The sequence below is a fragment of the Rattus norvegicus genome, chromosome 1, assembly GCF_036323735.1.
Source record: "Rattus norvegicus strain BN/NHsdMcwi chromosome 1, GRCr8, whole genome shotgun sequence".
Lineage (NCBI taxonomy): Eukaryota > Metazoa > Chordata > Mammalia > Rodentia > Muridae > Rattus > Rattus norvegicus.
The window spans coordinates 137577421-137591691 of record NC_086019.1 but is presented as its reverse complement, the minus strand read 5'-3'; the positions used below and the strand labels follow the sequence as shown (position 1 = coordinate 137591691).

General features: G+C 48.5%; 1 protein-coding gene across 1 annotated transcript in view; it reads left to right on the top strand.

Annotated features, from left to right (window-relative positions):
* The window catches only part of Slco3a1 (solute carrier organic anion transporter family, member 3a1), a 281800-nt gene that overhangs the window by 206145 nt on the left and 61384 nt on the right, over positions 1–14271 (top strand). Inside the window, exon 4 of the mRNA NM_177481.2 lies at positions 6157–6420. Coding sequence (NP_803434.2) covers positions 6157–6420 — 264 coding nt within the window. The remainder of the gene's footprint in view (positions 1–6156; positions 6421–14271) is intronic.

Sequence of the window (14271 nt, the reverse complement as noted above, 5' to 3'; positions counted from 1 at the left end):
CGCCACGTGCATCTCTGGAATCTGGGATGGAGAGTTTGCAGGGAAGGCAGCCACTGCCTTCCCTGAAGTTTATGTGGAGGTGGCAAAGGTGCCCGCCTGTACTGTAGGACTAATGGAGGGAAAATGTACGTCCCGACCTGGAAGTGGCTAAGGAGGCAACAGTGCACAGAGAAAGGAGGCTTGAGTGCAGCTGAGGGAGCAGGGGAGCAGGTTGTTTGTAGGAATGAGCCAGCAATCCGGAAGAAGATCCCAGAGAAGGGTTGGAGGTAGGTAGCTTCTCCAGAGGCTCATCTGGTCAGGCTTAGGCACAGTACTCTGTGGCTGGCGTCTTTCATCTGCCTTTGATCCTGTGTGGCTCCACTGCTCCCTCTTAAGGCAAATAGATCCCTCCTATGAGAGCTGGGGGAAGAAGGGATGATGAGGCTTCCGGAATTTCTTGTTTAGAATATCTCGGTGAACAGAACCTTGAGGACAGGATTCGGTTTCAGGGTGTACCCCTAAGCACTGAATTGACCAGCATTAGTTGTGTGGGTTTATTAAAGGGAGATTTAGGAACAGCAGCTACCATGATTAAGTAGTTATTAAAGGTGTACACGTGCTGTCTTGCTGGGAAATCAGGACCTTGTAGGGAGTGTAACTTCTATTCATAAGGTATCCTGTCAACCCAGACCATACTCCCATGAGCTGTGATCCTGGGGCAGCCATTCCTCCTTGAGCCTGTGTGTGGATAATGCTAGAAAACCACACATTCAACCCAATGTCTCTGCATAAAGGAAGCATGCAATACAGGTTAGATACAACGGGGCATCTGAGAAGTCTGCTGGCATCTGCACTTACGAAGAGATCTAGCATGCTTTCAGCCCTGGCTCACAACTCTTTTTCTCTCAGCCTAGCAACTTGCCTCCCTGAAACCTGTACTTAATCAGGAGGTTTACCCCCTCCCGTGGACAGGAACCTTTCTCTAGTTGTTTGAACCTCACCAGCGTACATGTATACCCTTGTCCAGAGGCACACGCACACCAGCTGGCCCTGCATGCAGCCCCTTGGCATCGGTAGCTGTAGCAACAAGATGCCGTAGCCCATGTGCTTGTGGGAAAAGGTCACCAGCTAAACTTCCTACTCTGCCTTCTGAGAGGGCTAGCACTGCAGTCAGCTTCCTTCATTTTGGACTCATTAGCTGGATGGCTGGGATCTGGAATGTTCCACACCTTCACCACCTCCACTTTCTAATTAGGTTTGTCACTTAATGATACTCTTGAAATTCCTGAGTCCCATAGCAAAAGTCTGATAACATAGTTTAAGCGAATAGGTACATGAACTTGAAAATGCCCGGAGAGCCATAATGGCCCTCAGTATGGCCCAAGAGAAAGAAGTGACTGTCCCCAATTTGCTTTGAGCCACAGTTCTCATAGTCTCGTGGGTAGGCCTGGTAATGAGGTGTGTGCTGGTTTCTTCCTGCTCCTTCTGATTTTCTTCTTTTTTACCTTGGAAATGGGGACAAAGCCCTGATAGGCTCCCTGTAGTCACTTGCTCTTTGCAGAGGTGACAGACAACTGTTAGCATCTTACTCCCATTTGTTCAACAGAACTAAAAGGCAAGAAAAGCAACCCAGGGACCAGATGCCTCTTAGAGGGATGGATCCCGGGCTAGTAGAGATGGGCAAGTGGGTAATAGGCTTTCTATGTGAGCTGGAGAACTTGAGTTTGAATCCCTAGCACCCATGTGAAAAAGCCAGGCATGCCTATACAATATCTAAAGCCCCAGCAATAGAGGGCAGTGACAGACAGACAGATCGCCAGAGCATAATAGCCAGCCAGACCAGCCTGCAGTGAGCATCCAGGTCAGTGTAAGGCCCATCTCAAAGCAGTAAAGTACAGAAGACAGCAGCAGACATGTGAGCATCATGTTCTGGCTTCCACCGGGGCATGTGGACACACACCCTCGTGCAAAAAATACACACATGCACACACAACATATAACACACAAATAAAGACATGGGTCTTCCAAGGAGTCTGTATACATGTCTGAGACCCTTGCAAAGCCAGTCTCAACTGTGTCCCATCTCTTGACAGGTGTATCTCCTACAGGCACTGATGGCAGGTCGTGCTGGGGTGGGGGTTTGGCTTCTTTCAGAGTCCCTCCTTCTGATCGATAGAACCCCCTTGAGCACCTGGAGTTTCCAAGGATAGACAAGTGGCCGCAGAACCCTTTCTCTACAGACCTGCTTCTCCTAGCATGTTACACACCTCAGCTCAGGCTGTCCCCTCAGCCTGAGTCACAGCCCCCACTCTAGTCTGATCCACAGCTGCCACCAGACTTCTATCTTAGGTCATTGGTGCATTGATGTGTCCGAGTAAACGACCAGTGCTTTTCATTTCTTCTCGGGACATCTTGCAAGCAGCCACCTTCAAACAGGCCGAAAACAAGCTTTTAAAGTTAATGGAGGCACTGGAACTAGATAGGAAAATAAATAGATTCTTGAGCTTTGATGCCCCATTCCAAACTGGAACAGTACTTTTGCTGCCTAGATCTCTCCAGGACTGCTGTCACTACAGGGAAAGGAATCTATTCCCCAAGGCATTTGTGCTAGTTGGGGTAGGCTAGACCATGCAACAGTAGCAAACATCATCCTCTCACCTGCAGCTTAGGGTGGTAGAACTTTAATCATGTTCCCATCAAGGATCTGAGGCTAGTCAGTAAGGATATTTCGTTAATTTATTCCTCTTGGGGAGAGGAAATTTGGGACCCACACACCAGAGCCTGCACAATCACGCTCACAAGTGAAGTGTGTCCCCCTGCTCATTCATTCCTCTGTAAAGCTCTAGTGTGTGGGTGGCATATGCTCTATGTATCCAGAAGAGCTGGTCTACACACAGGCATTAATGTCACCTGCCATTTGGTTCTTTGTCAGAACACACAAAGAACTCTGTCACAAATCAGCCATTCTAGAATGATGTCTCCTGAGCATTGACAATCCCCATACAAGTAGAGAGGGTTGTTTTTGTTTTGGTTTGTTTTTTCCCCATTAGGTAGCCAAAATTCCTCATAAAAATACTCCTTGAGGAGCTTGAGGGATAGCTCAGTTGAGAAAGCCCTGGCTCCAGGAGGATAGGAGTTCAACCCCCAGTTCCACAAGGAAAAAAACAAGGATTGTGATGCATGCTTGTGATTCCAGCAGTGGAGAGGCATGGACAAGAAAGTCCCCGGGGCTTGCTGGACAGCCACCATAGCCAAATTGATGAGCTGCAGGCCAGTGAGAGACTCTGGCTCACAAAACAGAGTGGCTAGATCCAAAGGAATAATATCCAAGGTTGACCTCCGGCCTCTACAGGCATATTTATGCACCCACACAATGGGCACCTTTAAGCACACATGCATTTATACACACACATTATTATTTGGTATAGACAGGTAATTGAGTTTCCAACACAGGTTCAAGTTTGACCTGTCTTTCTTAAGTCAGATAGAAACTCAGCCACTAAACCTCTCCCTCGTGCACACACTGAAGCGGAGTATTGTCCCCTAGGTGTGCTTTTTCTCTCCTGCCACAGTGCCCTGAGTGGTCCCCTCCTGGAGAGCACCCAGGAAAGCCACCAATGGTTTTAGGAAACTGACCCCTTATGTACCTCCACATGAGCCCCCTCTGACCTGACACAAATGGTGGGTATGCTATGGTTTTAACCCAGGTGACATGTCCCTTGCTGTCTTTCAGTTCTTGAACAGACAGTCAGCTTTTGTGCATGCATGCCCACAGGGAAGATGGTGACACAGACAGTTCACATAGCCAGTGCCAGCCCATCTCCCCAGGATGCTTTCCCACACATCCAAGAGAATCAATGACTGCCTGTTACTTTCTACACAGCACTAATTTTGTTCCCCTCCAACAACCACTAGGATTTCTCTGCCTTTGCTCACATCTGGAGCCCGTAGGCAGTGGGGGCTCCCTTCCTCCTTGTTTTCATCCCTTGCTTGGCAGCAGGTGAAGAAAAACAGTAAGTGACTAGTGAAAACAGCCGTATTCAGCCACCCCAGGCAATTGTACTTCCTTTTCTTTTCCCTCATTTGCATGAAGATGCTTCCAGAATCACCTTGGGTTTCCAGTGCTCTGGTGTACTGTTTCAAAATAAAACCCATACAGGGAAATACCCATTCATATCCTTAGAAAGAGAAAGGAAGAAATAATAAGGTCTGCCATATCCAAAGCGCCCACACGTGCCAGGGGGTTCTTGCCTGTAACCTTTCATCTTTACAACCGTTCTAGGGGTGGCACCCTCATTTCATAAATGATGAAAAGGCTTGGGATGCGCTCACGCTAGTGAGCTGCAGAGCTGGAATTCAGCCCCCCACCCCCACCAGCCTTCTTCAGCTCTCTCCTCTCCATGGCTGCACAAAAGCATCAGGTCCATCTTTGCAAGGTGAAGGCCACTGAGCATCAATCAGAGCATTCAGGGTAGAGGTTATCAGTATCCCAAAGCCGATTTGCACACAACTAGAACCCTTGGTAGTAGCCATGGGCCTATAGTACAGAGTACAGCAATCGAGTGTTCAGCCAGGTCCTCCGGGGGACACAAAGGGATTAAGAGGAACTAAAGAGAAATCTAAAAAGAAGTGCCAAGTGTGGAGGCCTCTGTGTCAAGGCTTCTGTGTTCTAGGCTGCATCCATGTGAACTGGGGCAAAGAACCTAGGCTCTGTAAGCCGTAGTCTCCACAACAATCCAACCTAGAGAGAATGAAAGATCCTATTCTATAGGTTTGTAGGAAGAATTCACCGGAACAACAAGCAGTGTGCTGTGTGATTCCTAGGGCAGAGAAACCCCTGAGAAAGTGATGGCTGGTGCAGTTGTTAGTCTTAGGGGGCAGGGAGACACTTTATAAATGGCGAAGTGCTCACCTGGTGTCTGCAGTCATCACTCTTCCCCAAAATGTGCATCCCTCTGGCCCCAGCCTACAGCCCTATTGTTCTCGCCTTCCATACAATCACCCAAGTCCCCAAGAACCTCTTTTTGGGCTCTGGGAGCATGGTATATTATCAAAGTGACAATTCTAGGTAGCCCACTTGGACATGCCACTTTTCAGGGCACCTGTAAAAGCGAATGCCAAAGACAAGGTAGAAAGCTGGAGTGACCTTCCGTTCCCATGACTTCTGCGGGCAAATCAAAGTCGTGTTGGTACCAAGCAGCCCAGGTCCATGCAGCCAAACCATCTATGGTGCGTTTGGGCACCAGACCTGTGCCCGAGCTTTCTAACAGAGGGCTGGGGACCACCCTCAAGACTGGAGTCAGGCTAGCCCATAGAAGCTTGGGGATGGGGCTGGAGAGGTGGCTCAGTGGTTAAGAGCACTGGCTGCCCTTCCAGAGGTCCTGAGTTCAATTCCCAGCACCCACATGGTGACTCACAACCATCTGTAATGGGATCTGATGCCCTCTTCTGGTGTGTCTGAAGATAGCTACAGTGTACTTATACATAATAAATAAATAATCTTTAGAAAGAAGACGCTCGGGGATGAAGAACCCCATCATAAATGGCAGAGTGGCATCCACCAAGTACGTATGAGAACACATGTCTGGTGTGGTTTTCTGGCCTTTCCAAAGGACTCTAGAAGGTCCTCATCATCAGCGTTTGTAGATTGGTAAACTGAGGCATAGAGTTCAGAAAGACTCAAAAGGGGGTAGGACTTCAATCCAGGCCTTCCAGACATCCATTTTCTTGACTTGCACTCTGCATGCTCCCTTCTTAGTCAGGAACCTGATGGAACTCACGCTGTGAGGGACGGAATGAGGTTTCAGACAGACTGTCTCAGGTGAGAGAGCGTATGCCTAGTGACAGTCTACGCTTGGATAGTGACTATTGCTTGTGTTTTTGCAGACTCAGCTTGGCAGTGCAGCAAAACGAGTCGATTCCAGCCTTGGCTGTGTGGCTCCTCGCTGTTTTTGTTTAGATAGATTATAAGCGGAGCAGACAAGAAAATGAAGGGGAAACATGCTCGGTCCCCAGTAATGGAAGAAACTGGGATGCTGACAGGAACGGATAGTTTCCCAGCCCAGGGCCTCACCCACTTCCATCAAGTTTGATAGCCCTTGAACTCTGTGCACTGGGCCCTTCATCAGGGTCCCCACAGCCCACATGTCCACTAAGCTGTGCCCTCTCTGTTGCCAGGCAACCTGGACATCACTCCTGACGACCCGCGCTGGATCGGAGCCTGGTGGGGCGGCTTCCTGCTCTGTGGTGCCTTACTCTTCTTCTCCTCCCTCCTGATGTTTGGCTTCCCACAGTCCCTGCCCCCACACTCAGAGCCCGGCATGGAGAGTGAGCAGGCCATGCTCCCAGAAAGAGAATATGAGAGGCCCAAGCCCAGCAATGGAGTCCTGAGACATCCCCTGGAGCCGGACAGCAGTGCCTCCTGTTTCCAACAACTGAGAGGTAAGAGGGTCACAACTTGCTGGTCAGAACAATGGGGATGTTGTGACTGGATGAGGGAAAGGGTGGCCGCTGGAGGATTTGAGAGTTTTACATAATCGGCCCACACAAACTTTGTGCTTGACTTAGGATCAGACACAGGTAAGCGATGCAAAAAAATAAGGTAGCCACCGTGTATTGATGAAATCCTTGTGGTTATTGTACGAGAGTCTCACTTTGGGGGCACAGCAAACCTCTATACATTTAAAAAGAAAAATAAAAACAAATGCAGCTTCTCTGAGAAAATGGCGTGGTGCAAGATAATGCTGTCAATTGAGAAAACTCTTTTCTGGGTTGTTTCCACTGTCAGCACAGTCCCTTAAAGGCTTAGGAAATTATATCGATACTGAATATAACCCTATAACCTTAGGCTGCTCTGTGTCCCCCATCTACCCCTCTCTCTCTCTCTCTCTCTCTCTCTCTCTCTCAGTCTCTCTCTCTCTCTCTCTCTCTCTCTCTCTCTGTGTGTGTCTGTCTGTCTGTCTGTCTCTGTCTCTCTCTCTCTCCGTCTCTCCGTCTCTCTCTCTCATACACACACACACACACACACACACACACACACACACACACACACACACACCCCAAGAGGGCTACTTAAGCTTATGGTGTCTCCTAACTTACTTGGATCCAACCGCTAGAGTTTAGACATGAGCAGTTGGCTGCAGCTGCCTGGGCATTAGCCTGGCTAATGTACCTCCTCTTAGGGAAGTTGGGATGAAAGGAAGGTAGATGGACAGCAACCTCCTTAAAGCCTTTAGCAGCCACATGGGCTACATTCCAAGGCATCATCGGCTTTCCCTGGGCTCAAATCGAAGTCAAGGTAAGCACATAGAAGATGAGGTGCACTAGAGGCAGGTGATGGTCCCAGGCCTTGACTTACCCCATGATCTTTCATTGTCCCACCACACACTGGCTGTAAGGTTGCTCCTTTCTCCTTGCCATATTCCCACACCTTTAAGACTATGCCACAGTTCTTTGACAGCATCATCCTGAGAACAAGAGCTCTGCCTGCAGAGACACTTAATCAAACCTCTGAGTCTGTGAGGAGCCCAGTGGACCTTTGCTGTTACTGGAAAGACACTAATTTAATAGCCTGATGTCATGTCTGGTCCCGTGTTCTCTGTCAGTATCTACAAGTGCGGCAAGCCAGCTGATGGCCTTAAAATTCCTCTTTTTAAGTGAGAAGTCCAGCTAGTGTGTGTCCTTGAGGTTGCCTTAGCTGGGACCAGCCCCTCAGTAATCGTGTAAATTACCTCTACCTTCAAAACAGGCAGATTCCAGAAGTCTCCAGCCAGCTCAAGGGGGATGCCTGCTGTTATCTTAAGAGCATAGCTGACTGTAATCCCAGGCACCAGACCCACAATAATCAATCCAGCTGGCATCAGAGTTGGTCTGGCAAGAGAGGACCCTGATTCCCAGTAGTGACAACCATTCCAGATCTTTCTCGATGCAGGTGATGGTCTTGTCTCCCACAGACCACATTCATAGGCCTTTCATCTCTGGGTATGCAAAGATAAAAAATAAACAACTGGGCCATCCATGAACAAATCAGCTAGCCAGCAAAGACAGCAAGTATTTCAGCAAGTGACAGGACTGTAGAGGCCCAGGGAGTATAAAAGGCAGAGCTCAGCTGGGTCCTGAGCTCTAGGGACTGTCACAATTTCAGAGTGTTTCAGATAAGGTTCAACCACCTTGCTTCATCTTCTCCATCTAGGGAGGGCTGGGAATATGGCCATGGATCATGGTCTTATGTCCTGGAACTTCTGCTTCCATAGGGGAAGCATGCAGCAAGAGAGGTCAAATCGAAGTGAAGATGAGCATTGAGTAGCTGGCCAGAGCTGAGAGTTATGCATTTAGGCCAATAGGTTCAGAACTCAGTAGATCAGAAGTGGGCAAGCATGGTGTCCATGTGGGCGAGCATGGTGTCCGTGTGAACACGTTTCCATGAGTAATGATTTTTCATTTCAAATGAGCAGTCCCTACTTAGTTTGCCCCACTAATGGACTAGGCCAGAGGATATTCCAACAGGGTAGGAAAGCTGTGTCTCAAGAAGACTTCTGCAAAAGCTGGAGTCCAGTGACACGAGCTATTGTGCTAATAAAGAATCCCTTCAGGTGCTGGCCATCGAGAAGGACCCACTATACAGTGGCATCTACTATACAGTGACATCCCTCACCTTCTTCCATGAGCTGAATGTTTCTGCCGTAGGAATTCATTCACCAAATGCACCTTCAGTGCTACTGGTGTTCCCACACTAACTCTTACTCTGATTCACACACACACACACACACACACACACACACACACACACACACAACCTTTCAGAAACCCCAATGGTCCCCAGGCATGTTCATGAACACAAATAAGTGGAACATTGTCAGATATATAAGAGGAGTGCACGCCTCTCAGAATCTCAGTGGCCATTTTCTCATGCGTCTCTTGGGAGCCTTCAAAGGTTTTCCTTCTCCCACAGTCTATTTGAGTGCATGGCCATGTTCAGAAACGCCATGTGGAGCAGCCCTTCAACCCCACCATGCAGCGTTCCCAGGTTTCTGCAAGTGCTATAGGGTAGCCTATCTTGAGTGAGACATCCTGAGATCCAGCTCAGCTCAGCGACCTCCCTCTTGGGACGCTTGGGTCATAACATTTAACTCCACTTGGCTTCAACATGGAGGGTCTTGTTCAGTCTTTACAACTGCCTCCGGTTGGTACAGCTGTTAAACACCACACACAGAGGGCTTATGCTAGGGTATTACGGGAGTTGGGTATGTGGTCCATTTTCAAGGGCTTTGAAGGTTGATTGCCAACAAAGCCAGCCATTGGGCGAGCTTGTACCTCTCTGTGGAGCATGAGGGATGCAAAGCACAGGATCTGGTTTCAGAATAGGCCGGAAGTTCCCAGCTTGTAGCAACTGTCACATGGAATTTTGATAAAACATACCTCAGGCAAAGAAATACTTGGGTTATTAAGCCACAGTGTCACCCTCGGGTGAGAGGCTACCAAGCCTGGTCACAATTTTAAATCACAACATGCCACCAAATGTCTTTCCTTTAAGTCTTGGCTCTGATGAGCACACACTTGGTACCTTCACCATCACTGTCATCCTAATGCCTAGTACACCATTCCTTCCCTTTGATGGCAACAGGTTATAGATTGCCACCTGGCATGACCTTGGCATGTAGCTGTACAGTGTGTGTGTGTGTGTGTGTGTGTGTGTGTGTGTGTGTGTGTGTAGAATTTATTGAAAGCTACATAGAGGGGAGGATGGGTCAATGAGACAGTAGTAAATAATCTAGAGACAACAAGGTAGCTCATTGGATAAAGATGCTGCTGCCATGATCCCCAGAACTCACACAGTAGACAAAAAGGACTGATTCCAACAACTTGTCCTCTGGCCTTATGGATGTGTACATGTGTGCACACACATGCACACACATACACACACAAATAACTAAATAAATGGAAATTTTAATTAAAACTAAGCACAAATCAGTCATGTTTAGAAAATAAACACTCAATGTCATTACCATTTGCATGTTAAGCCTCATCCCACAGTTTGTAATAAGCATAGACATGTTTTTACAGAGACATGTGTACTGGTTTCTGTTACTGCTTTCAATGTCACTTCAGTGGTTTTTTATTTCATTGTAAGTTGTCTCCTTGATCACCTGGGGAGCCTTCGTTGAAGGATCTGGGTCCCTAGTGAAGTGATCTGTCTTCTTTCATCTGCTGGCATTGCGCGGTTTGTACAGTACATCAGTAATACTCCCTCTTTGTTCTTTTTCTGCCTGGGATAGCCTTTCTTCTTTTGGTTCACTTTCGGGCTGTCAGCTATATTGTGTTTGGATATGTGTCCTCTGCTTGGCCTCTGCAAAGTCCCTACTACTGCATTACCACTGTCGTCTGGTCCACCCGGGGTGGTAGCCTCTATCTACACGCAAACAAAGCTCTCATTCATCTGTTCATTTGCAGTGCATGACAGTGCCTGACATGGAAGTGGTGCCATTTTAATAAATGAAGTAACACGAGCGCATGCACACACACACACACACACACACACACACACACACACACATACACACACACAACAGGGCCTGGGAGCATGACTCAGTAAAGGGTTTGCTGGACAAGTTTGGGACCTGAGCTCAGATCTCCAGCATCCACATAAAAAGCCAGGCACGGTGGCACACACTTGTACTCAGGAAACTGAGACGGGAAGATCCACCGGGCTCTCCAGCCATTAAGCCAATCTAGCTGAGTCAGCAAGTTCCAGATGCACTGAAAGATTATCTCAAAAGACGCTCAGCATCAACTTGTGTGTACCTCTATAGAGATATACAACACACACACACACACACACACACACACACACACACACACACCACAGAGAGAGAGAGAGAGAGAGAGAGAGACCACCACCACCACCACCACCAAAAACAACATCCAAAATGTCTGTTCTTACCTGTACCCCACAGAATCTATCTAGCCTTATAAGCCATCAGTTCTGTTTTAAGGATATGGAAATCAAACTTAGCAATGGAAAGAAAAGACATTTGAATCACCGTGAAGAAAAACAATGGCTGTCTCCCTAAGTTTCAGTGAGGCTGTCTCTCTGGCTGAATAGACTCTCTGGAAAAACAAATGCCATCGCCAGGTGCTAAGTGACCTTTCTGTAGAACGTACTAAAACCGTCTCCCGAGGCAGCACAGATGTCCCCTAAAACGGTGTGTCTTCAAAGGGGCTGCAGCTGCAAGGGGAGAACACTTCTGCTCCTTGCTGGCACTGGCAGGTACTGACTTGCCGGGATGGGTGTAGCTGCCTGTGTCCAGGCTCGGAGTCCTCAGGGGAAGGTCCTGACTTTGGTCTCTGAGAGAGGCAGTGAGAAGCTAAGCACTCTTGGCTCAGCCCTTCACCCTGACAGACAAGTAGCCTCTAGTTGTCCTTGAAAAGACTGCTGAGCCCTGTGCACTTCCTCTAGTGGAGCCTCCCTGTGAGAGGATCAAGCTCTTCCTTGATACCTCACCCTGGCCCAGCACAGCCCAGCCCCACCTGCATCAGTGGTCCTTCTAGGCTAAACCTCTGCTGCTGCCTCCCGTTCCTGATCTCCCCAGGTACCCTTCCTGACCTCAATTCCTCACTTCCAGAAAGGAAGACCCACCCTGAATGTAGTCAGTTCCTTCTCAGGAGCTCAGCCCCAGACTAAATCAAAAGATTTGTCCTGCCTGCTTCCTCACTATGGAAACAGTGTAATCAACCCTTGCCTCTCATGCCTACTGTGGCCCCTTCCCAAGGCTACAAAGGGCACTCTCAGAATGAGAGACAGCAGAAACCCTTCTTCCTTCAAGGCACTGCAGTCACGTGTTTTGTCACAGCAACTGGAAAAGTACAGTTACTCCTGAAGCATCCTGGCCAGACCCTCTCCAACCCACCCAGGCTTCCTCATGGCCCACCTGTGAGCACGTGGTAAGAGCTACACGTGTTTGTGTGCTACCACAAGCCCACAAGTGACCCACTTGTGTCAGGAAGGGTCTGCTTGACCAGGCTCCAGTCCTGGCTTCTTCTATTCCTTTTCAGCTCAGTGGTTAGATTTGGCTACATTTTTCTTATTGAATGAGTGCCTGTACCTCTCATTCAAGTGTGTTTGTGAGGAGTCTGATAGTCTGGGCAGGTTCATGCTTCCGGCTGGACACTGTCTATTAGATGACTTGTCTCCAGAGCTGACTTCTCTCCTCCTGTAGATATGTTGTAAAATCTACATTCTTGCTTCCGTAATGAAAGAAACGGTCTGCCCTTCCCAAATGTCTTGAGCCAGGCTGTACCCACACCCTGCTGTCACAGGAGCCTGGTTATGATTCCTCAGGCACCAGACTGGTCCATGGGTTCATAGTGTTTTATCACGGAAAGCCTGCTGGGACCAGCATTGGGAGAGGAACATGTCCCTTAATGTGCTGCTGTCCTCTGGCTGTTTTAGCAAGGCTAGTGAGACAAACAAGACAGGAGACCCAGCATGAGGCCAGGCATGGTTGGCACGTCAGAATGTTTGTTGAGTGAATAAGCAAAGGCAATAGCGAGAAGATAGCATCTCCCAGAGGGGGAATCTGTGAAACTGATCAACAACACCAAGAAGGGAAAGCAGTGGCTATCCAAACAAGTAGAAGCTTTTCTATGATCTGCTTGGAGTCTACGGGGCAAAGGCAAGTTCATATGTGTATGCAGATAGGCATGCACATTCGTGCACATAAATGTAGAGGCCAGAGTTCACCCACGTGTGTCATTCCTGTAGAGACATCCGTGGTTTATGTTGCTATTGGTCTTTTGTGTTGTTTTGTTTTCTCAGATGGGCCCTTCTCTAGCCTGGGACTGGTGGGTTTATTTAGACTGGCTAGTCAGCAAGCCACAGGGAGAGTTCTGTTTATTGTTACCTCCCAGGTGCCAGGATGACAAGCGTGTTGTCTTCATTAGGGTTACTGTTGCAAGGATGAGGTTTAATTTGGCTTGTACTTCCATATCGCTGCTCACCAACTGAAAGAAGACAGGAATTCTAGGACGGGAACCTGAAGGCAGGAACAGATGCAAAGGCCGGGGAAGGGTGCTGCTTACTGGCTTGTGCCTCCATGATTTGCTCAGCCTGTTTTCTTATAGAACCCAGGACCACCAGCCCAGGGATGGTCCCACCCAAAATGGGCTGGGCCCTCTCCCATTGATCCCTACTTAAGAAAATGCCTTACAGTTGTATCTTATAAAGGTCTTTCCTCAACTGAGGGTCGATCCTTTCAGATAACTGGTTTGTGTCAAGTTGACCTAAGACTAGTCAGCACACGTGGGTCACGGCGCCAGGCCTTTCTACATGGACGCTGGGTATTGAACGCAAGTCCTCATGACTAGCACAGCAAGCACTTTACTAACAGCCATCTCTCCCTCTTTGAAGCTCATGCCTTCTATCAGCACATGAACAGCTCTGAGCAGGCCTGCTCCAAGGAAGGCTGGATAAGTTCATTTTAATCTATATTTCTCCATGCTGCATGATTGAGACTGTGCTGCATCTACGATCATTGGCGAACACTGCCAGAATTCAGGGTACAAGATGAAGAGGACCTCAGGAAGTTCAACGGGATGCATTAAAGGGCCATGGAGGCCTACCTAGAAGGATGGGAGGACAATAATATTGCTCAGGAGGAGCAAGCAGATGTTCTTGGGTGTGCTTAGGAGAAGGGCGTCTAGTTTGTAATATGTGATTGTGGTAGAAGACAGGTGAGGATAGCCCCATGTGTAGAAGAGGGTCTGCTCTCTGAAACGGCCCAGAAGTCCCGATTGCTTTATGAATGAATCCTCAAAGTCTTGGCATTGACCTTCAACTAAAAGTGCCCGGACTCTGTTTTATAAACTGCTGCTTCCCTGCCAGCAGTTTGAGTCCGCATCACCTGTATGGTGTCTTAAAATACCTCTTTGTATACACCCCACAGGAAAGTATGCTCCCAGAGCTGGAGGGGGAGAGGCTCAGGCACAGTGATATCTGAAAGCCCCTGAAGTCTTTCTAAGTAAATTGCTAACTGGACATGAATGCCAGAGAAAAGGAGGTCCCTTGCTGGGTCCCCATGAAGGGCTAACAGGCCAGAGCTGTGCCTCCCCCATTTCCCCGTCGTTGGACTTGTATAAATTGACGTGCTGAGAGAACGCTGTCAGAAATAAGCTGTGACTGGATGGGTCCCCACAGTGACCTGACTACCATGAGGGACCTCCTGCGAGCAAGCATGGTAGAAAGTAGCTGACTGGCTGGGCTCTGAGGTGGGCTGTGCATCAACCTGCTCTTGCAGA